General features: G+C 43.3%; 2 protein-coding genes across 8 annotated transcripts; one reads left to right on the top strand and one right to left on the bottom strand.

Annotated features, from left to right (window-relative positions):
- Nucleotides 1-161: 161 nt before the first annotated feature.
- On the top strand, nucleotides 162-16,084 carry LOC147148839 (protogenin B-like). 3 transcript variants are annotated; one of them, XM_086027978.1, is made up of 20 exons: nucleotides 162-235; nucleotides 376-476; nucleotides 1,937-2,236; nucleotides 4,873-5,017; nucleotides 5,157-5,290; nucleotides 5,378-5,674; nucleotides 5,780-5,939; nucleotides 6,034-6,281; nucleotides 7,395-7,559; nucleotides 7,796-8,101; nucleotides 8,966-9,151; nucleotides 11,048-11,143; nucleotides 11,217-11,403; nucleotides 11,563-11,690; nucleotides 12,247-12,417; nucleotides 12,650-12,832; nucleotides 13,413-13,509; nucleotides 13,601-13,727; nucleotides 13,811-13,918; nucleotides 14,015-16,084. In XM_086027978.1, exons 1-20 carry the CDS (start codon nucleotides 171-173, stop codon nucleotides 14,384-14,386), a joined length of 3,576 nt encoding a protein of 1,191 aa, XP_085884104.1. In that variant the 5' UTR covers nucleotides 162-170; the 3' UTR covers nucleotides 14,387-16,084. The 3 variants fall into 3 exon arrangements, with proteins under 3 accessions (XP_085884104.1, XP_085884103.1, XP_085884105.1); XM_086027977.1 differs by having other exon boundaries at nucleotides 13,386-13,509; XM_086027979.1 differs by lacking the exons at nucleotides 162-235; nucleotides 376-476 and adding an exon at nucleotides 954-1,113 and having other exon boundaries at nucleotides 13,386-13,509.
- LOC147148838 (uncharacterized) lies at nucleotides 15,647-21,535 on the bottom strand. Of its 5 annotated transcripts, none has more exons than XR_015086458.1 (12): nucleotides 21,264-21,535; nucleotides 20,971-21,124; nucleotides 20,635-20,786; nucleotides 20,248-20,466; nucleotides 20,024-20,108; nucleotides 19,639-19,922; nucleotides 19,359-19,550; nucleotides 18,931-19,069; nucleotides 17,670-17,869; nucleotides 17,379-17,585; nucleotides 16,529-17,251; nucleotides 15,647-16,447 (listed from the first exon to the last, which is right to left on the bottom strand). XR_015086458.1 is itself a non-coding variant. In XM_086027985.1 (12 exons), the coding sequence occupies exons 1-12, from the start codon at nucleotides 21,470-21,472 to the stop codon at nucleotides 16,420-16,422; spliced, it is 2,175 nt and encodes a 724-aa protein (XP_085884111.1). In that variant the 5' UTR covers nucleotides 21,473-21,535; the 3' UTR covers nucleotides 15,647-16,419. The 5 variants fall into 5 exon arrangements, 4 of the variants coding, with proteins under 4 accessions (XP_085884111.1, XP_085884110.1, XP_085884112.1 ...); XM_086027985.1 differs by having other exon boundaries at nucleotides 16,946-17,251; XM_086027984.1 differs by having other exon boundaries at nucleotides 15,647-17,251.
- Nucleotides 21,536-22,029: the final 494 nt, after the last annotated feature.

Here is a 22,029-nt window from a genome sequence, read left to right as displayed (position 1 = left end):
GTTCTAATGAGATCAAATACAAGAGTTGTAGCCCCAAATTTGCTTTTATGAGTACAAAGCAATATTGTAGCTAAACACAAGTATCCCAATGGGCATGCTGTTGGGCATATGCAGTTGTATATAAATGACTGTGTTCCACATAAGGTTTGCTGTACTGGTAACTGTAGTGAATGAAAATCCATCCATCCATCTATCTATCCATTATCTGTAGCACTGGTCTTCATCGGGATTGCAGGTGAGCTGGAGTCATTCCCAGTTGACTTTGAGTGAGAGGTGGTGTACATCCTTGGGCTGCACAATTAATGTGATTTTAATCGCCACCGTGATTTTGGCTGCCATCGTTAACCTGATCGTTCTGCTTCATATCACATCAAGCACTTTCTCAACCAGTAGTCAGCCAACCACCAGGGGGCGCACCCATCTGAGACATGGCAAAGAAGAAAGTCAAGCAAAAATTGGAGATGAGGACCATCATGGTAAGGAGCTAATGCCTTGAAAGGGAACAACATCCGTTGTTGGGTCGTGTTTCAGATTCAGGGCAATTGGCTTTTGGGAAATATTCAATTCTTGGGATTTTTTTGTAATTATTGTATTCTATAATCAGGTGACACTTTTTAAATCCACGCAAAAAAAAATATAACGCCATCTCTGATTAAAATTTGCTGTTGACCAGTACGTGTTACATTAAATCATCATGATTATCCATGTTGTTTGCATTAGTGGTATAAAACTCTACCGAGAGGCGTTTGTAATGTTCTGGTTGCCTTATCTGTTGACACAAAAGGTGCGAAACATAAGAAAGAGGTTATTGTAGGGTACACTCTGTGTTATTTCTATGTAATAATCGCTAGCCTGGATTAGTTGAGTTTCTGACCCACGTCGTTTGCGCATGCGTGACAAGAGTAAGAGCGAGAGAGTGGAGAGGCGCACCCCTTCCCCCCTCTACTGCTGGAGTTGTTCTGCTGCGAGCATTTTAGTGATTGGGGGACCTCCAGGCTGCACGCAGGAGCGCGGAGGTTCGCTTTCGGGGGAAAATGAAACTGCACTGTGGATAAATGGCCAAGTTTAAGATGAAAGTGTTGCTGTTTTTGGTTTTCTTTCTGCATTCACCAAGTAAGTGTCTTGTTGCTAGTGTGCGCACGGAAGGGAATGTTGTGTCCATCCTTGTTGGCTGGAGCTGCCGTACATGTGCGTTTGAATGCGAGCTGGCTGAAGAACTTGCTTTTTGTTTTTGGCCATATTGCATAGTGATTTTTCTATGCTTTTCTGGTGTCAACAGCTCCTAGGAGTCTCAGTTCTAATGAAAAAAAAAAGTATTTTCTTTTTACAATATAAGCATTGTTCATTTATCATTTGTTTTTGATAATAGATAACAGACAATGAAATATTAATGTGCTACATTTTCATTCATAAGAAAATAATCACTATGGCAATCCGTTATGGTGCACTATCACATCACAAGATAATTCCATTATTTGCATTGCTGTTTATTTTCTTGTAACTAAAACTGGGATTTATGATGGTTATCTACATTGATGTTGCCTACGGTATTATATGGGTCATTTTATGGCCTTTTTGGACATGATACATTCAAGCCACTTGGTTTGAGTTTGTTATGTGGTATGGACCGTATAGTGATGCATGGTGATGACTTTAATTATCCCACACTGGAGAAGTCTACTTTTGTATTGCCTTTTACAAGAGGGACAAAATGTCCAAGTGCTATACTTATTGTGTTGTTATCTGTAGACCTATTGCACTTTATTGCAGTGTAGTAGATTTGATGAATATATATTGTACAGACATCATCAACCCACCTTATATTGCTGTAATATACGATAGGGCCTCTAAACTGAAATGACCCAAAATGCTTGATAAGGCTTGTAACCCTGAAACACTTCCAATCTGTCCCTAATGCTGCTTTCTTCTCCTCCAGGTGTTTTATGTTTCAGTGAGTTGTCGTTCATCACTGAGCCCAGTGATGTGACCGTTCTACCCAAGGACCCAGCTGTCTTGGACTGCCAGGCTCACGGGCAGCCTCCAGTTGCCATCAAGTGGCTCAAAAATGGTGTTCGCTTGGCAGAAAGTGAGCACATCCAGCTTTTACCAAACGGCTCCTTGTACATACCAAAGATAAAGCATACCAAAGAGGAGTCGGATGAAGGATACTACCAGTGCCTCTCCAAGAACAAATTTGGAGCCATACTTAGCCAAAGATCACGCCTGACTATCGCAAGTAAGTATTGGCATCTTAAAAACTGCACCGAGATTAATATGAGACACTATTCGGTTTATGGTGTCACCGTGCACACATCGGGATGGCAAGTTTATGGGTTATTAACCTGGAGATGGGAAGCAGATGTATCCCTCCCCTTTTCTTTCTGCTTGATTGAGAAAAAGACCCACAAAGTCAAAAGTTTTCCATGCCAAACAGAGTTAGTCAAAATAAGGTCTACTTGAGGTTATAGGTGCCAGTAAAGTTTTAATATTGTTTTAAGGTTAAGTTAAAAAAAAAAAAGAAGATATGATTCAAAGTCTAAATATCCCCTTTTGATGAGAAGCCCCCTAAAAAATTACCCTTAGCTTTCGTTTGGTCATTGGCATGGCATTGTCCCCATAGGCCGCTGCTCTGTGTAATCGCTGAATGGTCCGCTACACAGAGGAATCTCTGAAAGGCCGTTTGCCTTTTCGGCTTTGTTTGGAGTACCCCTGACCACCCCAGAAGAAAAGGTTTTGAGCGCATTTGTTTGTCCACATATCAGTGGACAGGACAGCTGTGTCTGTTCAATGGGCTTGATCTACCGTGCATGTTGTTCATTGGTCTGAGGAGGTATATCCCTAACCAGTGTCGTGGAAACCAGCATAAATAGACTGATGTTGACATTGAAGACAGGAAGTTTAAGGTAACTTTCAACATCAGGATTTTATCACGTTTACCAATGCAATTGATAGGCTCAATTTTCCAGGAAAAAAAAATCATAAATGTACCGGTAAACTAGTTGTAGGTACCAGTATACGACATTTGCTATGCTAGTTTGTTTATGGTCTATTTAAGAGAATTAGTACCCTATTACTAATTCCGAATAAAAGACCACATAAACGCCCCCAAAAGTGCAAGTTTAGTCCAACGTCCAGTCTTTTGTGAGAGAAGGGGTTAAAGGTTTTGGTCATCTGTGGGCGTGGAGTTGGAGGATGGGCCCCCCTCGCCGTTCGCCTTCTGTCCAGAGGTCCTGGGGTTCAGAGGTCAGCAGAGAAGGGCTTTGTGATTTCACATGGCTGCTGTGTCGGGGCTGGCCTGCTGTGTTCGCTCCCAGGACACGATCCCTTTCAGTGGATCGACCCCTGTGTTGCCTTGTCAGGCAGAGGCCTTTTGTTGAATGTGGGACACTTTCTCTTGTGAAAGAACGTGCCCAATACGCCGCAGTGAGTGATTATTGCCTTCTAAAACCATCCAGGGAGGCTTTTTGATAGCGGTCTTCCGAGCAGATAAACACTTTCATCATAATTCCTGGTAGAACACAGGCTGTCCGAATGTTCAAATATCCACCTAAAATGAAGCGCGTACTGTTAGGTTCTACCAACTGTTATAAGATGAAAGCAACATAAGAAACATAAGAGTTCCTTTTTCATTCATATTAATTAAGCAAGTCCTGATTTTAAGCTTTGGTAAGATTCAACAGACATGGGGTTGAATTTAACTTTGACCTCTTAAGAGAAACCTTTGTGCTGTTTGACCTAGACATTGATTTGCTCCTTACTGCAGACTATATTAACAAATCAGCATGCTTAGGCTCCACCCAGTTTCTACTATATTGGCCTAGAGATTTGACAATATTTGTAACACAACTTTATATCCAGGCCAAAGTAGACTGCTGGTATTCTTTTGTTTTAATCCTGAGTTTGTGTAAGCAAGTACACTGGTTCTTAAGCATAAGAAACACACTACACGATTCAGGCCCAGTTAAGTTGATCCACCACTTACAGTATGTCTTAAAAAACTCTCGTCATTCTATGTGCATGATAGATAAGATTAGGTTGTAAATTAAAGGGTCCCTCTTTAATTTGGTGTTCTCAAAGCTCGGGATTTCAATGTGGATATTCAGAGGAGAGAATGGGGTATTGATTTTCTTTAACATGATATTGACTTGTTTCTTGTGTGTGCGGGGGGAGAGTAAGAGTTATCACCTTAATGAGTGAAGGTCATTGGTAATATTTTAAAGAGGGCCCTACACATAAATGCATATTAGGAGTTTTGTTGTCTGTTAGAGATTATGGAAAGGCCGCACACGGTGCGTATTGACCACACACGATGATAATTGAGCCTAACCCTAGCGGTTTAAAGCCACATTTGTACAATATCTGAGTATACTTAATGAGGACTTCAACCAAAACATTTTTTCAAGAATATGTTCTATGCAAGCCCACTAGTTGAAACAAGGCATTCTGATAAATATTGCGTTTGTAGAATAAGAATAAGATTAATCAATTAATCCACCCGTTTTTAGCCATTCCTGGGGGCGGCCATTTTGTCACTTCTGTCGATTGAAAATGACATCACAACTGCTCAGAGAACGACCAATCAAGGCTGACCTGTTTTCTGAAGATGAGCCGTGATTGGTCGTTACCTGAACCCTGAGCAGTTGTGATGTCATTTTCAGTAAACATGGCTAAAAAGGGGTGGATTTTGCTGCTTAACTCATATTCCACAAACTCAATATTAATCAGGATGCGTGTTTCAACTAGTGGGTCTGCATAGAACATATTCTTGAAAAAAATATGTTTGGGCTGATTTCCACTTTAAAGTAGAATCTTAGCTTACTAAATGTATACAGCAATTTCTTGTGTTGATTTGTATTTTGTATTTCTATTCAGGTATTTCAGAGTTTTTATTACACCCATTGCCTATGGAGGTGACTGCGGGCTCGGTGGCCCGATTCTCGTGTGCAGTCACATCCAGACCTCCTGCCACCATCACCTGGGAGTTTAACCAAAGCACACTGCCGCTACAAACAGACCGGTACCTACAATTAGCCTTGAGTCATTTCACACGCAGTCATGCTACATTACAGCACTTGGCCACTAGGCGTACATAACAGTAACCTAAACTCTGTTCTGTCACCCTAGTTTGACCCAAGTGCTAATTTGTTTATGTGCAGAATCACAGTTTTGCCCAATGGAGTCCTTCAGATCCACAATGTCCAACTGAAGGATGCCGGGCAGTATCGATGTGTCGCAACTAACATCGGAAGTCGACAGAAGAGTCGAGAGGCAAAGCTGACAGTCGCTCAAGGTGACGACTACTACACTAATTTGGTTTCATCATTCACTGATGGAACTTGATGGGGTTTTGTTGAAAAAATTGTCCTTTTTTTTTAAGATGTGGGCACCAAAACCCGTCAAAGGCCCAAAATTATCGCCGGACCTCAAAACTTGACAGTCTCTCTCCACCAAACCGTCGTGCTGGAGTGCTTAGCCACCGGAAACCCCTGGCCCATCATTTCATGGAGCCGCGCTGATAGTAAACCCATTGATGTATATAAAGCCAAAGTGTTGGGCAATGGGAACTTGGTTATTACGGACGTCAATTCGAGGCACAGTGGAGTCTACCTCTGCAGAGCCACCACTCCTGGAACCCGCAATTACACCATAGCTGCTGCCAACCTCACTGTCCAAGGTACACTCAATTTTATTACAAATGTTGTGATTTGGCTTGCTGCGTAAAAATAAGACGCAAGGCATTTGTGAAACTTACCCCATTTCTTGTCAATCACCGTTTCAGTGCCACCAACTATTGTTGAGAGGCCCGAGAGCCAGACCCGTCCAAGAGCCGGCACTGCCCGGTTTATTTGCCAAGCTGAAGGCGTCCCCCCACCCCGCATTAGCTGGCTCAAGAATGGTGAAGAGGTGCATTTAAATGGACGAATTAAGATGTACAACAGGTATTAAAAACAGATTTATTACACAAATTGGCTGATGGGTTTCATGCCTTGTATTGATTGTGTGTGTGTGTGTGTTGTTTTTTTTTTTTCGCAGTAAATTGGTGATTACCCAGATCATCCCAGAGGACGACGCCATCTATCAGTGCATAGCAGAGAGTGAGCAGGGTTCTGTGCTGTCTTTGGCTCGCCTTATTGTTGTTATGTCCGAGGACAGGCCCAGCGCACCCAGGAACATTCACGCCGAGACCATCTCAAGCTCAGCCATTTTGCTGGCGTGGGAGAGACCGCTCTACAATGCAGACAGAGTCATAGCCTACTCCATCCATTATATGAAGGCCGAAGGTGAGACCAAGACTGTAAAGATGTGTGTTTCTCAATATGAGAAATATGTTGATGTATTTATCTTATGCGAGCCGCTCTCCTGGGCAAGCAAATGCTTCGTTGCTGTTCAGAGAGGCGGTAATGGAAGCACTCCATTGAAATGGCAACTTTGCTTTTAATAGGCCTAGAAAGAAACTCATTGTGCACTCAACATTTCTCTCTTGTACTAAAAGGTAGAGGGTACCTTTTAGAATCATGTATGCTCTACCTGTATGTTAGTTACACTTTTTCTGTGCAGTATACATACTCTCACAGGCCGCTTCATTGGTTACACCGGCAGAATCTGATGAGTTCTAATACAAGAGCAACTCAAAGCGTCTGCCTTTACAACAAATAATACTTCTGATTATTATCGTGAACAATTAATCACGGCTCACCTGTAGTCTGAAGCTGAGCCATGATCGGTTGTTACCTGAGCTCTGAGCATCTGTGATGTCATTTTCATTTCACAGCAAGTGACAAAATGGCCGCCCTCTGAGATGGACAAAAACGGGTGGATTTTCCTACTTAACTCATATTCCACAAAAACAATATCAATCAGAATGCCATGTTTAGACTAGTGGGCCCCCATAGAACATCCATCCATCCATTATTTGTACCGCTTCTCCTCACAAGGGTCGCGGGGCGTGCTGGAGCCTATCCCAGCTGTCTTTGGGCAGTAGGCGGGGGACACCCTGAACTGGTTGCCAGCCAATCGCAGGGCACACAGAGACAAACATCCGCACTCACAATCACACCTAGGGGCAATTCAGAGTATCCAATCAACTTACCATGCATGTTTTTGGAATGTGGGAGGAAACCGGAGTACCCGGAGAAAACCCACGCAGGCACGGGGAGAACATGCAAACTCCACACAGGGAGGCCGGAGCCGGGATCGAACCCGCGACCTCTGAACTGTGAGGCGGACGTGCTAACCAGTCGACCACCGTGCCGCCCTCCATAGAACATATTATTGTTAATACATTTTTGGTGTTGACTTCCCTTGAAAGCATTAATCATTTAGTGTTGCTTTTTATTTATTTATTTTTTTGCAATTAACAACCCTAACCTGCTCTCTGGTCCACTGCATGTCAGGTCTGAACAACGAGGAATACCAAGTTGTGATTGGCAACGACACAACCAGTTACATTATCGATGACCTTGAGCCGGCTAGGAATTACAGCTTTTACGTCGTGGCTTACATGCCAATGGGAGCCAGTCGTATGTCTGATCAAGTCAGTCAACACACCCTGGAGGATGGTAAGCTTTGAGACTCCCAGCATTCCTTGCAATAAATCACTCTGACAGTTTAGTTAAGGTGAATGTAAATCCTGTGTCTGCACAGCACCTTTAGAGTTGGAATAGGTAGCAGGGATTTTGTCATTTACCATTGCTAGTTTTACTCATCCAAAGTACTTTGAGTATTAATAGGAAATACAAATAGGACGGTACAGAGTTAGACTAGTACATTCATACTTTTACATACTATTTTGCAGTGCCTCTGCGTACGCCAGAACTACGTTTGATGAGCCACAACTCAACGGACATCCAGGTGAGCTGGCAGCAGCTTCCCTCGAAAGTGAGCCGCGGTCGGGTGTCAGCGTACAGGTTGTCGTACCGCACCGCTGCAGACAGCACAGTCGTTTCTGTGGAGCTGCCTCAGAACAGCACCGAGTATCTCCTGGAGGGCCTCCAGCCAGACACCATCTACCTGCTCCGTATGGCTGCAGCCACCCGCATGGGTTGGTGTGAGCCCTCAGCATGGACATCCCACCGCACACCCAAGACATCCAGTCGCAAAGGTAAACAAGCAGGGGACGGAGGGGAAAAAATGCCTAGAAGTCACCTTTTAGTTCTGCACCTGTTGCATACATCTAATGGCTTCATCCAGAAGAGCATATGTGAGGTTAGAGGCTACTTATTTTAGAGACAAAGCTCACCACAATCTCTTTTCTACTTCTTCCAAATGGTGTTTGATGGGGTTGAGGTCAAGGGTCTTAAGTCTTTCCACAGCAAACTCATGCCAAGCACTTCTTCTATGGAGCTCACTCTGAGTCCTGAAAAGGGCCGTCCTCAAACCGTTCCCACAAAGTTGCAATGGTTTGGAAAGATGCGTCCTGATTGAAATAGAAATTCCGTTAAAAGTTCTATGGAAATACTTGTGATGTTTTATCACGTAAAGCTTTTCTTGTATGCCATACTGAGCAAGAGAACCAAAAAATCCCATTACTGCTTATTCGGGGTCCTTCTTCAGGGCCATCTTATGTCCCTGAATTTGTTCTTGTAGCATTGTCCTGTAGCTTTTGTGTTGCTTACTCAGGAACCTTTGCCCTCCGCTGTCAGTGATGTAAGCGCGGCCTCAGTCACGGGTCATAAAGAGAGGCCCTCAGGCGTCCTTGTGGGGGGGTTGGAGAATAGCTTCTTTTTACATTCTGGTATCTTCTGCCCAGCTTGTTTTATCCACTATGGCTTTATATACGTTTGTGTTGACGAGCTGCCCAACAGGCGAATGTTCCGGAATAAATAACCTCAGTGCTACCTGAAGCCACTTTCCTCTTAAATTTAGTTTTCCTCTTTTGATCTGCGGTTCAAAGCTTTAATATTCTTTGCCATATTCCGCGAGTGAATGTGTATTGATTTCATGGCTCCTCTCTGTGTGCTTTCAGTGCCCTCGGCCCCAATTCTCCAACTTGAGCCGCTTAACTGCACTTCCATTGTGGCGCGCTGGCAAAGCGCGCCGGAGATAGAGGCTGTCCTTGGCTACCGGCTGCGTTATCACGAGGAAAGCCAACCAGAACAGCCCGTCATCCAGCTGCAGCCTCAGACCTATACCTACACCATCAGCGGCCTTGGTAAGAGTGGACGACGACGATGCTGATGATAACATTAGCATACGTCTGTTGTGCGCTTTATTCAACCTCAGTGGGCAGTTGGGTGCCGCATTTGCATTTGCACCCGCGACACAGATCAATGTGAGCTGACCGCTCTAGTTTGTTTGCAGTATTGAGTGGGATCAGGCTCCCAGGTTAGAGGTCAGTGTCCAGATGTCCCTCCCACCAACGTTTCCCATCGAGTGACTTGCATAATTACCCCTGGCTATTGTGTTGTGTTCAGGGCCAAACCTGCCTTTCCAGATTTTGACCGCCTCCCCCTTTTAGCCGGTCCGCGGTACACGCACACACACACAACAGACCCTTGGGATTGGTCAGAGCTGGACAGGATGACTGACCTTTAGCCATGAGACAGCAGTCTTGGATTAGTACCCTGCCCCCACTGCTTGTCTGTGCGGTCCATGTAAAAAAAAAACAAAAAAAACCCCTCCAATAATCAATATGAAACACAGCTGAGTCATACTGATTAAAGTACAATTCCGTTTTTTGTGAATCACCAAGTTGTTTGATTCCTAATTTTACTTTATATGCTCAAATAAGAAATTGGTATTTATCCCCTTCTTAAATGTAAACAGGCTAGAAATCTAGCCACTGTGCACAACTCTTGTTTTTGAGCCATGCTTGCTCCAAGTTGAAGGCGATAACAAGGACACAAGGAAGAGTGTGAGAGGGGAAACAAAAGGGGCCCCTCTCCCATCCTACCAAGTCCTGCGCCCAGATTCCGTCTGTTCTATCTTGGCCTGACCCGGTGACCCAAGTCAAACCCCCCCCCCCCTGGTCCCATGGGCCTCGGCTCCCAGCAGCTGAAGGCTGCCCTGCATCCCAACCCCCATAACAGACCTGGACACCCGCCTTCCATGGTCAATACCCATAAGCTGACCTTTCACACTGGAAGGCATAAAACTAATCTTAACACTCCCTAAAATGTCCTGATTTAGGAGCCCTGGCAACGGTAGCTATTTCGGTTAAAACATGTCAAAGATCTTTTTGACATGTTAAAGTTTCTACTTTTAATTCCAAAGCATCATTCAACAATGTTTCATTGCATTAGTTGGATTGCATTCTTTGGAGTTTTAGTTCTTAATATTTTGATTTGTAAGCAAATGTGTTTGTTGAGCATAGAAACATATTTTAAGGGGCTGGTTGATCTTTCTCATACTCTTGTTTCATGGCAACAAACGATAATTAGAGGTTGGGGTGACACAGGAGACCATGCATTGTCCACGCATGGCGGGGAAGGCCGGTTATGACCCACACACTTCAACCCTTAGTGTTATTCTTATTGCATTTCTGTTTGCCATCTTTGAAATATGTGTCGCTTTATTTGTTTGCCTACACTTTAATTTGTTAAAGGGGAAGTCAACCCAAACATATGTTTTTTCAAGAATATGTTCTATGCAGGCCCACTAGTTGAAACAAGCCATTCTGATAAATATTGTTTATGGAATAAGAGTTAATGCACCCGTTTTTAGCCATCTACAGGGGCGGCCATTTTGTCACTTCTGTTGACTGAAAATGACATCACACACCCTCGGGGTTCAGGTGACGACCAAACACAGCTCACCTGTTTTCTGAAGCTGAGCCGTGATTGGTCGTGACCTGAGCCCTGAGCATTTGTGATGTCATTTTTAGGCGACATGAGTGACAAAATGGCCGCCTCCGGAGATGGCTAAAAAGGGGTGGATTTTTCTGCTTAACTCTTATTCCACAAACACAATATTAATCAGAATGCCGTGTTTCAACTAGTGGGCCTGCAGAGAACATATTCTTGAAAAAAATATGTTTGGGTTGACTTCCACTTTAACGATGATCTTTCAGTGCTAACGGCGAAAGTAAAATATGTTGTTTGACTTTCAGATCCTAGGCGAAGATATCGTATCAAGATACTGGCTCTTAGTCCAGCGGGAGACGGCTATGAGACAGACCAAGCCATCAGTACCCCTGGATGTGTCTGTGAGTCCATTTCCCCTTTGAAATCTCACTTGTTCAACATTTGTACTCATGTTATTTCTTTGGCTATATCCAGCTGCTAGAGACCAAATGGCAGCCACCCCTCCATCTCCAGATCACGTGACTGTCTTGGCCAGCAATTCCTCTGAAGTGGCTTTACGTTGGAGCCGTCCTACTTTCCCCTCTGGGAAGGCTGTCAGCTACACTGTGCGATACACGATTGTGGGCACGCACAATGCCTCTGCCGTGCGCTACCTCCAAACGTAAGATAGCGTTCCAAAACTTTTGTGTTTCACAGGAACAAATCAAATAAGTAGTTAGTATAATTTTTTGTGCACTGTGGTATGTTACAGTATATACAGCGTTTGCTGATAATAAAGTGTTATGTATTTTGGGTTAACAATTTTGTTTCTTTTCCGCAGTACCAAAGAGAATGTGACAGTGCAACATTTAGATCCAAATACTCGCTATGAGTTTGTGGTACGCCTTCATGTGGATCAGATGTCGAGCCCTTGGAGCCATGTAGTCTACCATCGCACACAACCAGCAGGTGATCAATTTGCCAGCCAAATTCACTGTAGACTATCATTTCTTTCTTTAAAGCGGACGTCAACCCAAACACATTTTTTTCAAGAATATGCTCCCTGCAGGCCCACTAGTTGAAACACGGCATTCTGATTAATTTTGCGTTTGTGGAATATAAATTAGGCAGCAAAATGGACTCATTTTTAGCCATCTCTGGGGGCGGCCATTTTGTCTTTCTGTCGACTGAAGATGACATCACAACTGCTCACAACGACCAATCATGGCTGACCTGTTTTCTGAATCTGAGCCGTGATTGGTCGCTGTGAGCAGTTGTGATGTCATTTTCAGTCCACAGAAGACAAAATGGCCGCCCCCAGAGATGGCTAAGAATGAGTGGATTAACACTTATTCCACAAACGCAAAATTAATCAGAATGCCTTGTTTCAACTAGTGGGCTTACATAGAACATATTCTTGAAAAAAATATGTTTGGGTTGACTTCCGTTTTAATATGCATCAGATACACAGAAATCGATATCCTACCTCAATTGTTTTAATTACTCATTATGGCTTTGTCCGCAGCCCCCAGACAACCACCTACAGGAGTGAGACTAACTCTGATCGAGGACGACACGGCGTTGGTGTCCTGGAAGGAGCCCACGGAGCCCAACGTGGTGGTTACACACTACACCATACTCTACGCTTCCCAGACATCCTGGATGGCTGGGCACTGGCAAATAATTCAAAGAGAGGGTGAGCAGTGCACCACAAAAAAAGTCACAAAGGTTAAACAGCATGAGCCATATTTTCAAAAATAACCTACAATCCTCTTTTGTTGGTTGTCACGTTGATGCTGACTTTGCATATTTTTTTAGAGGTAGTATTTAGATGCTTGGGTGCTTCATCTCGCTTATCACTGGAGCCCTCCTCAGCTCTCCCTTTTTGTAGTACGGCCCCTGATGTCCGCTTCTTGTACCATTAACAGGAAGCCATACAATGGCTCTTCTGGAGAAGCTCGAACCAGGGAACGTCTACCTGGTGAAGATCTCTGCCTCCAACCAGGTGGGAGATGGGCCTTTCTCAGATGCTGTCGAGCTGGCTATGAAACGTGGAAATGTCCAACGCAACAAGAACGCCTGGCACTCGGACAGATTTCAGCACACCGCAGGTAAGTAATAGGATGTGTGATTGTACATTATGGAAGCAGCTGATTTCATGTGAGTGACTTCTGCATTAATAACCTATGTTTGTAATTAACTTAAAGTTAGAATAAGAACTACTTCTTCTTTTGCTTGTTTATTTAAAGTGGAAATCAACCCAAACACATTTTTTTCAAGGATATGTTCCCAGCAGGCCCTCTAGTTGAAACACGGCATTCTGATTAAGATTGCGTTTGTGGAATAGGAGTTAAGCAGCAAAATCTACCCGTTTTTAGCCATCTCAGGGGGCGGCCATTTTGTCACTTCTGTCGACTGAAAATGACATCACAACTGCCCAGGGCTCAGGGCAGTTGTGATGTCATTCTCAGTCGACAGAAGTGACAAATTGGCCGCCCCTTGAGATGGCTAAAAACGGGTAGATTAACTCTTATTCCACAAACGCAATATTTATCAGAATGCCTTGTTTCAACTAGTGGTCTTGCATAGAACATATTCTTGAAAAAAACATGTTTGGGTTGTTTTCACCTACAATCGTAAATGGCTGTCTTGTTGATTTTTCAGTCTTCTCTGATGGTCTGTACCACATAGACCAGAGATCCATGACAGGGATAATTGTTGGAGTGAGCATCGCCTTGGCCTGTATTGTAATGTGTGCCTTGATCCTCATCAGTAAAGGGAGACCAAGGTATTCATTGTTGCTACTGTCAAATTACAAAATGGTTACTTTCTCCATCACTACCTGGCATTTTTATCGTGTGCAATTTTTTTTTTTCTAGAAAATCCTCCAGCCACAAGGTTGTTGCTGCGCCCCCCGGTGAAGGGTTGTCTTTGCCTCACGAGCGCCAAGTAGAGAACGCTGAGGCCCTCATACCCATGATGAGTACCAACTTCATAGATGCCAAGGTGAGATAAGGAACAACAAAAGCATCAAAATATGTCGTTATTTGAAAAGCAGAATTCTAATGTACGCTCACACATTATTTCAGGGTGGGTCTAATCTGGTGATGAATAGCGCAGGTCCTGCCATGAGCAAAAATCAAAGCACGCGGTGGATTCTCTTGAACGGAGATGTCAGCACACCAACGGATATCGATGTAAGTAGTGTGACATTCACGCTTTTATTCATTAATCACTTTTCATCTTTAAAAAAAAAAGTTTTTAATTTGAGGTCTATTTGTTCTTGTCTGAAGCTTGAGGGGAGGGTCCGCTTGTATGAGACTGGCAAAACCTTGCTGCGGTATGAGGAGCTTTTATGCGCTGCGCCTCTGCCTCCGTCATCCCGGGAGATCGTCTTTGGACCCTTTCCCACTGAGAGCTCGCAAGGCAGTGAGAGCAGCCAAGAGACGGGAGACTCGGGAAACTACTCCAACGAGGAAAGCAACGAAGAGATGAGCAATCCGTCCACTAGCCAAAGCTCCAGACCCAAATCTTTCGGGCCAGCGCATGATGCAGCTGTAGCCAAGCCGAAGCCATCTTTCCAAGTGGAAAACGAGAAACGCGTTTGCTACCATCTCTCGGCGCCGGACGCCGCTCGGTCATGCTGCGCCTCGGACGGCAGCTAGCACTCCCATTTATCACCCGGCCCCAAGAATGACCATTTCTACCTCGTTTGCTTCCTGGTTTGAGCCCTCTGGCTATTTCCTGTGGCACAAAAGGAACAGGAAGTCAGCTGCTGTGAAGGAGGAGATGAGCATTTTCTTCAGATCTACCTCAGGATTTTGTGTGAATGTTTTTACAACATTTTCTTTGCTTTTTTTGACGTTCTACCTGTTGGTCTTTGTGGCATCGTCTGTCCTAAACCAAAGCTCACCCATGATGAATGTTTTAAAGAATGTGCTGTGATTCATTTGGTCATATTTAATTTGTTTTTCCACTGGACCTTGATTGTCTACCTCAGTTTTTGTCTCTCCATGGCTACCTCCAAACCGTGTGAAACCACATTTTGTTCACATTTTCACGGTTGTTTTCCCATTGCTTGTCTTTTATTTCCTCCCAACTTTTGTGTTGCGGAATAGAAAAAAATAAGTGCATTAGATATTGTCAGACTATTTGGGTTGTATGAGATGTTGGGACATTTTCAGTGCACTGAACTCAAAGCTTTAACACGGCCTTAATACTAAAAGGGCATTGCATACTCGATCCAAAGACAGGAACTTTTATACTTATATAGGCAACCAAAAATATGGTAAATGTACATGAAGGGTGTCTTTGCCCCAAAAATAATGTTACGTGCCATTGATGTAAATTTCTCTCTGAATGGTGGTTTGATTGCTTTTCTCAGTGTAAACTTTAATCTGGTGAAAGCTTTAGCGCAAGTCCCCGTGGCTTGTGTTCCGTTTGCCTTTGAGACCATTGCTAAGTGCAGCGGTGACGCCGATGCTATTATCCAAAGAGTTGTCTGCTTCCTCACATGGGTGTGGCTTTTCATTCAGTTGATCCTCGGCAAGATGAGGTGGACACTATTGATTGATTCAGTGTCTCTTGTCAGTGATAGATGGTGATATTTATTCTTTGGGCACACATGATTTAACACTGACCTCCCCCAACACTCGGGTGTGATGTACGGGGAATTGTTATCAATGCCTCCATGATATGTGCTGTCCAGGTGTGTCAATGAAGGATTCTGACTATCAAAATGGAAGCCCAGTGTGTGTGAAGAGCAACATAATCAATTTTTATATCTTTGTAATACAAATTATCTTAACCAAAGAAGCTTTATGTTTCTAATTTAGTGATTTTCTTTGGATTCATTTACACAATTTGAATTTAAATGTACGATAATTTCGGTTCGGTTTTGATTAGTAGAAGGGCGTTTTACTAAGTTCTTTTTTTTTTTTAAACTTGAGATCTTTGATTTCACCATAATGAGAATTAGGTCTAAATGTTTTATTTAGATGGTTGTTTAAGCATCTGGTAATTACATGCCCCAGTTTCAGTGTGGTATTTCCCAAAGTTAATGTTGCTGATGTCATGCTCAGAGTGTTTCTGTGTTCTTCATTATTATAATTACAAATGTTGACATGAATGCCTCAGATCAATTTGCTGACTTGACTCAGGTGCCAAATGTAGATTTATAGCAACTAGTCTTGATTGTTAATTTAAATTTTCTCTGATTTCCTTGCTTTTGAATACCAAAATACTCCTTTTAACCCAAAGAGTGCATCAAAACAAAGTATTTTATGGGTTGGGATGTTGCAACCGACTTTTTGATACTCTCAAGATTATCGCAAATGATAAATAAAATTGCTCTTGGAAAAACAGGTTGTTTCACAGTCTACTTGAATGAGTTAGTAACTGTCAGGGCAAAGTTCATGTAAACTTCAATTCATAATGGTGAGCAAGAGAGTATTTGCTCAAGTGTATTATTCATTGTGACAAAATTTCGCCCAAAGTCTACTGGGATAGGCCCCAACTCCCTGAGACCTAGAACGTGAAAGCATTACAGAATATGGATGGATGAATATTATTCACGGTAATACTGTGTATTACTTTCCTGAATATAATATTATAGCAGCACATCTGTCTGTCCTCGTGTGATTGTGAGTGTTGATTGGCTAGTGACCACTCCAGGATGTACTCCACCTCTCACCCAATGTCAACTGGGAGACAGCTCGCCTTCAACCCTTGTGAGGATGAACAGAAAATGGATAGTTTTGTATTTTACACAAGTCTGAGAAAAAAAAGGGAAAAAAAAGAGACCTCACTCATGAACCCTTTGGACCTCCAGATGGTCATCACAAGGTGCAGTAAGGACAATCTTTTCTTGTCTTTGCCAAAGCTGTTACACCTCAGGGACCGGGAGATACCATAAAAGTTCTAAGTACTTATTGGCAGTAAATTTTGTCGGTCCGGCATTATTTCAAGCCGAACCAAAACGGTCATCATCAGACCGTCACTCCGTAATCGGTAATTTAACTGCGATTCGGTCATTGTTAAATTACAGTACATCGCCACTATTTTAGGACCACCAGTAAAAAACCCTTTACAAGGTTAATGGCACACAATTTCATTCGTTTTGTAACAGTGTGGGCCACTTTACACATACAAACAAACATATATACATTCTTAGAATATCTTATTGCTCTTCCCCCTGCTTCTCCTCCGCAAACTGCCCATTGTACCTGGGGTACCCCAACAGGGACATGTTCCCCTTGAGGAAAACCAGCTTTTCGAACTTGGCGCTGACTAGGGCGGCCCTCTTCGGCCTGAGGATGTCGCCGGCAGTGGTGAACATCCTCTCAACGGCAGCGGAGCTAGGGAGGGGGGTGTTGTACTTTATGAATAAGTCTACCCACGCCTCCCTGTGCTGGATTGGAAAGAGGGCCCATGAGAGCGCTTCCCGCTTGGGTTTCCAGTCCTTGATGCTAGCCCTCAGCTCCTGGCCTACATCTTGGTTCATCACCCCCTCGTTGGCCCCAAACAGCTCCCTGTAATCAGCATGAGCCGTTTAGTGGACTTTTGGAAAGACAGAATTGATAGAATTTTTTTTTTTTTTTTAATGTGAGGAACAGAATAGTTATGTTTAAAGTTTTGAATACAAACATGAACCCTTACATGAAAACCAAGTCCTGGTGGCTCTTTCTGTTACACTGGGTTGCCTGATGCTCATTGGCCGGCACCAGGGCCTTTAGCTCCCTGAGGATCCTGTCCTTGATGGCGTCAGCCTGATCAGGGACGATTTTCTCCAGGATGGCAGGGGTGAAGGAGGGATGCAGGGCAGAGGCCATGAGCAGGTCTTGGTCCTCAAAGAGGGAGCCAAACCTATAAAGTAATCATAAATCTCAGTTTCAAAAGGAGAAAAACATCAAGTTGTCACTAATATACATAGAGATATATTATACACACCTTTTGTCAAAGCTTCTGAGGAGGGACTGGATCAGGGGTTCTGCAAACTGCAGCTCACCGCTCTGCTGCTGCTGCAGCAGCCACCTCTTCAAGACCAAGAGCGTCGGGAGGAGGATGCCCATGTAGGCAGTCTCCTCCCTCTGGAGGCTGTCCAGGGTAGCCACCACAGGCTTCATGACATTCCTGTACTCTGTCAGGACCTGAAAAATTCAAAAGGAAACTATTTGCGAAGCCGAATCAACCACGGCCCAAATTGGCTGTTTTGTCCGAAACCTATATGGACAACAAGAGACCCTAAATATAACATGAATTACAAATAAGAAAACTTGCTAATTTTTGCGACTGTGGCTGATCGCTTATAGTTAATGAATAAAATGGACAGAGGTGGTCATTTTACTAAAGTTTGCCGGTCCGTCATTCATCATCCGTCAGCAGCCTGGTCACCTGTCCGTCATCCGTCAATCCGTCTTTTTTTCAAGCTGAACCAAACTGTAATCGTCGGTCAATCCGTTATGTTATTTTAACTGCTCTTCCGTCAGTAAACATCAAAAGGTCCAGCAGTCCGTCCGTTAAGTGTGATCTTAACCAGAATCCTGTGTCACATTTTTGCAAAAGGTACAATGCTGGTGGATTAAAATGCTTCCTAGTCCTTGTGCAAACCAAAGTTGCCAATAAAATAAATGAATGTTTTTTTCTTGAAATTCATCTCCTTCTTCTTCTGTGTTTTAACGGTTGGCAAACGACTTTTGTTGAATTACTGCCACCTTCTGAAAGGGAATGTTGGCCTGCAAAATGCCGTTTCACAACCTCCTTACCGTACTCTTTCCAAAAATAAAAATAGAAATGTAAAATTTAACTCACACGATCTTCTCTGTAAAACTGTCTCTGTATTCAAAGCTACTTTAATACTTCTTAGCTCATTAATTAGTCACCCTGACCAACTCATGATTCTCTTTTTGGTCCATACCGCCACCTGTTGTACATATACAGTCACTGCAGCCCGGGTCACGTTTCCGTCTCTTGTCAGCAAAACTGGCGTCCGTCAATGATGGACTGTGAGGTCTGTTCGGACTTAAACAGGTTAGTGATGATTACACATACGGACAAAAATCCACTTCCGTCTGTGCTTAGTCAGTCTTTTTTTGTTTTTTTTAAGTTTCCTGTTTATAGTCTAACGACAGCAAAACGGGCAGATGAACCGGTCTGTCGGTCAAACGAAATGCCCACCTCTGAAAATGAATACTGTATTATGTTTTCATACCTTGATGTCCTGATCCAGAATTGCCGCTCCTGCCTTGCCCGTGGGCTGATGAATTATGATGTTGTTAATGGCTTCCAGCTGCTCAGGCAGAGACATCACCTCCAACAGAACATTTATACTGTTGAAGTAGGAGTTGCACCTAAATAAAAAAATCAAAAAAATCAATATTTATGTGTATAAAGATAAAGAATCAATGTAATTCATAGTCCGGAAGTTATGGCTGGTCTTGGTTAAATCGACTTTCACTTGTAGAGCGCTTTTCCACCTATAAAGGCACTCACAGCACAACTACCAGCATCATGGCGCAGCATCAGGAGCAACTGGAAGTTCAGTATCTTGCTCAAAGACACTTATACATGGTCATAAGGGCCAGGGATCAAACCCACCACCTCTGGGTTCTATGGGTTTCAGCATTTGTAAAAACATACCCATCTACAACAGGAGTGGTCAGCTTCCTCTTGACGGCCTCCTTGATCTCACTGGCAGCAATGGGGTTCTGGTTCTGGAGGTTCCAGAGGTGTTGTGCTTTGGCGGTTGCTTTGCGCCAGGGAGTGTTCCCCTTGCTCCAGCCCATGACCTCCCGAATGTCAGTGGATGCTAAGAGATTCAGGGTATGCGTGCTGAAACAAACGAAACAATGAACTTTTATTGTTAAAGTAGCACCACACTTTTTAAAAAGGGAAATCGTCAAAATCCGCTATTTCGTACCTACAACGGCGGTGGGTTGGCAGAGCAATCTGGGGATCGGCGTAAATGTCCTCGGAGTCAAGCTGTACCTGGACGTCGCCGGGCTGTCCCAGCAGCACTTCCTCATCCTCCTCCTGATCCTCCATTTGTACCCCCTCTTTCTCCTCCGGTTCCCCGAAGGTATTGAAGGCCGTGACATAGTTTGCACCGTTGTCTGTGGTAATGGCTACCACCTTGGTGACAATGTCAAACTCTCTGTGGACGTCATGGATGACTTCCCTCAGGAGCTGATGTGTCTGGCTGACCTGAGAAAAATATTTTACACAAGGGCCTGAGTGAAATCAATATAATATTATTCAGTATATTATTTTTTAAATTCAAATATGGTTTCTTTTTTTTTTTTTACCTTCAACTCCTTGCAGGCCAGGGTTGCATTCTTCCTCTTCAGGCTGGGCCGGTCTATCCAGTGCACCGTCATGCCCAGGAAGGCACTGTGGAAAAACTAGAATATATTAATAATTTAATAGATATGTGTATTAAATATTTTATTAATTATTATTATTATCTGCATATAAATATGTAAAGTATATTAGATTCAATATAAATATTTTTTGTCATTTATAGTTTTACCGGCTGTGCACCATCCAGCTGTCAGCAGTGGTTGCCACCCAATTCTGCTTAGACAGCAGGTTGTTGACCTCCAGCTTGGCCTTGTCCATCAGCTCATCCAGGCTCATCCCCAGGGTCCTCCTGGACATGAGTTGGAACGCAGGACTGAGGTAGGCAAACATCTCCCTGGTGTAGGGGTGTTCACAAAGACTGAGAGGGGAAAGTGTCTCCACAAACCACCTGTAAATGCCATACATTTGCTAATAAACAATGATTAATTAAGTTAGCGGCATTATGCATAGATAAAATTGTCTGTTTTAAATACTTAAAAAATGTAAAAACAATTTGAAATTCAAACAAAAGTTGAACATAACTGATACCAGTATGTTCTATTTTATTTTTCCTCACCTTGTGAAAATCTGCTTGGCCTCGTCCTGGCTGAACTCGTAATTGAAAGATTCCTCCATGGAGGGCTGGAGCTTCTGGGGGGGACGCTTGCCGCCACGCCTGCTGTTTCTAGCCAGAACAGCTGAGAGAGCGTCCTTCTTTCCAGGGTGCCTCTATTTGAAAAAAAAAAAAAAAAAGAAAAGAATTGTTAAAATAATGTTGATAAAATTATTATTCTTTTGTATGAGTACTGTATTGTATTGCGTATTTTGTTGTTTGTATTCATTCCAGATCAAAGTAGGACAGTCTCACTGTCCTCATTCAAATTATTGTTAAGACTTTTAAGTTTTAACTTACGATTTGACAGTGCTGGCGAAGATGCGCCCTGGAAACGGAGGTGTAGGTCACCCCCCTGTTTTTGCAGCCAGGCTGCATGCATTTGGCCAAGCCAGTGTGCACTTTCTTCTTGCCCTCGCCTTCAGTTTTCAAGAACTTTTTAAAGGTATAAAACCTAAAAGAAAAGATTTTAAATGAATAGTTAAATGCGTGATGCATTGGTGGGTGGCGAAACACATTTTCCCGAAAATAAACAATTTACTTTAAGTGGCGCAAAAGGTTCAACTTAAATATTAAAAATGAAATTTTCTTACATCTCGCAGTTCGTGAGGTACGATTTGAGATCCTTGATGGCCTCAGCGTTGTCCTGGTACCCGGCGTCACTGTGCTGGCTCTGGTCGGTTTCGCTGCCACCGTCACTCACAGGTGTGCTGGCTCTGAAGCTATTATCGGGTGTATCATTATTATCGGTACTAGACATACTCCTGTCCCTCCTGCTTCTTGTTCTGCCAAATCTAGGCATAATCGGCCAGAGCAAACACAAGTGTTCTCCCTTTTCTCCTTCTTTTTTTTCTTCTGATGGTGTTGTTGTTGTTTTTTTTTTAAATGGCGCTTGGCAAGAAACTGTCAGGTACATTACCGCCACCTACTGGTAAGGAGTGTGAACCAGAAAAACATTCCGTCTCCTTTTTCTCTTGAAATGTTCTGTTCTTTTCGCCAACCGTTTTCTTCATGGTAGATTTTGAAAAAGATGTGACTGGGACTAGATGACATACGATGTCTTGTCATTTCAGAATTAGGTTTCACCAAAACTTATCATGAGCTTGTAGGTGATTAAAAAAACGGTCAGGGTAACAACACGGCCGAAAATTAAACGTTGATGCCAAATAGGGGGCTGCAAAATATCATCCTGCGGACCGCCAATGTGCCCTGTGCAGCGGGTTTGCGACCACCGCTGAAGAGAGCTAATGTTGAAAGACGTTATTCTATATGATCATATGCCTCAAAATATACACTGTATTTTCGAGGAACATTTGTACCAAGGGAAAAAACCTAGGATGGATAAATATTACATATTTA

This window comes from Filicampus tigris, chromosome 4, assembly GCF_054856515.1.
Source record: "Filicampus tigris isolate MCC_2025a chromosome 4, RoL_Ftig_1.0, whole genome shotgun sequence".
Classification (NCBI taxonomy): domain Eukaryota; kingdom Metazoa; phylum Chordata; class Actinopteri; order Syngnathiformes; family Syngnathidae; genus Filicampus; species Filicampus tigris.
Note: the sequence above shows the minus strand (reverse complement) of the source record. Positions and strands in the feature narration are given on the sequence as shown.

Bases quoted from the DNA above. Each gene is read 5' to 3' on its own strand.
- LOC147148839 (XM_086027977.1), top strand. From the start codon at position 171: ATGAAAATCCATCCATCCATCTATCTATCCATTATCTGTAGCACTGGT. The intron at 11,691-12,246 runs GTGATCAATTTG...CTTTGTCCGCAG, and splicing joins CCATCGCACACAACCAGCAG to CCCCCAGACAACCACCTACA. The intron at 13,510-13,600 runs GTATTCATTGTT...TTTTTTTTCTAG, and splicing joins ATCAGTAAAGGGAGACCAAG to AAAATCCTCCAGCCACAAGG.
- LOC147148838 (XM_086027984.1), bottom strand. From the start codon at position 21,472: ATGCCTAGATTTGGCAGAACAAGAAGCAGGAGGGACAGGAGTATGTCT. The intron at 20,787-20,970 runs GTAAGTTAAAAC...TTTTTCAAATAG, and splicing joins TTCGCCAGCACTGTCAAATC to AGGCACCCTGGAAAGAAGGA. The intron at 20,467-20,634 runs GTGAGGAAAAAT...TGGCATTTACAG, and splicing joins GCCAAGCAGATTTTCACAAG to GTGGTTTGTGGAGACACTTT.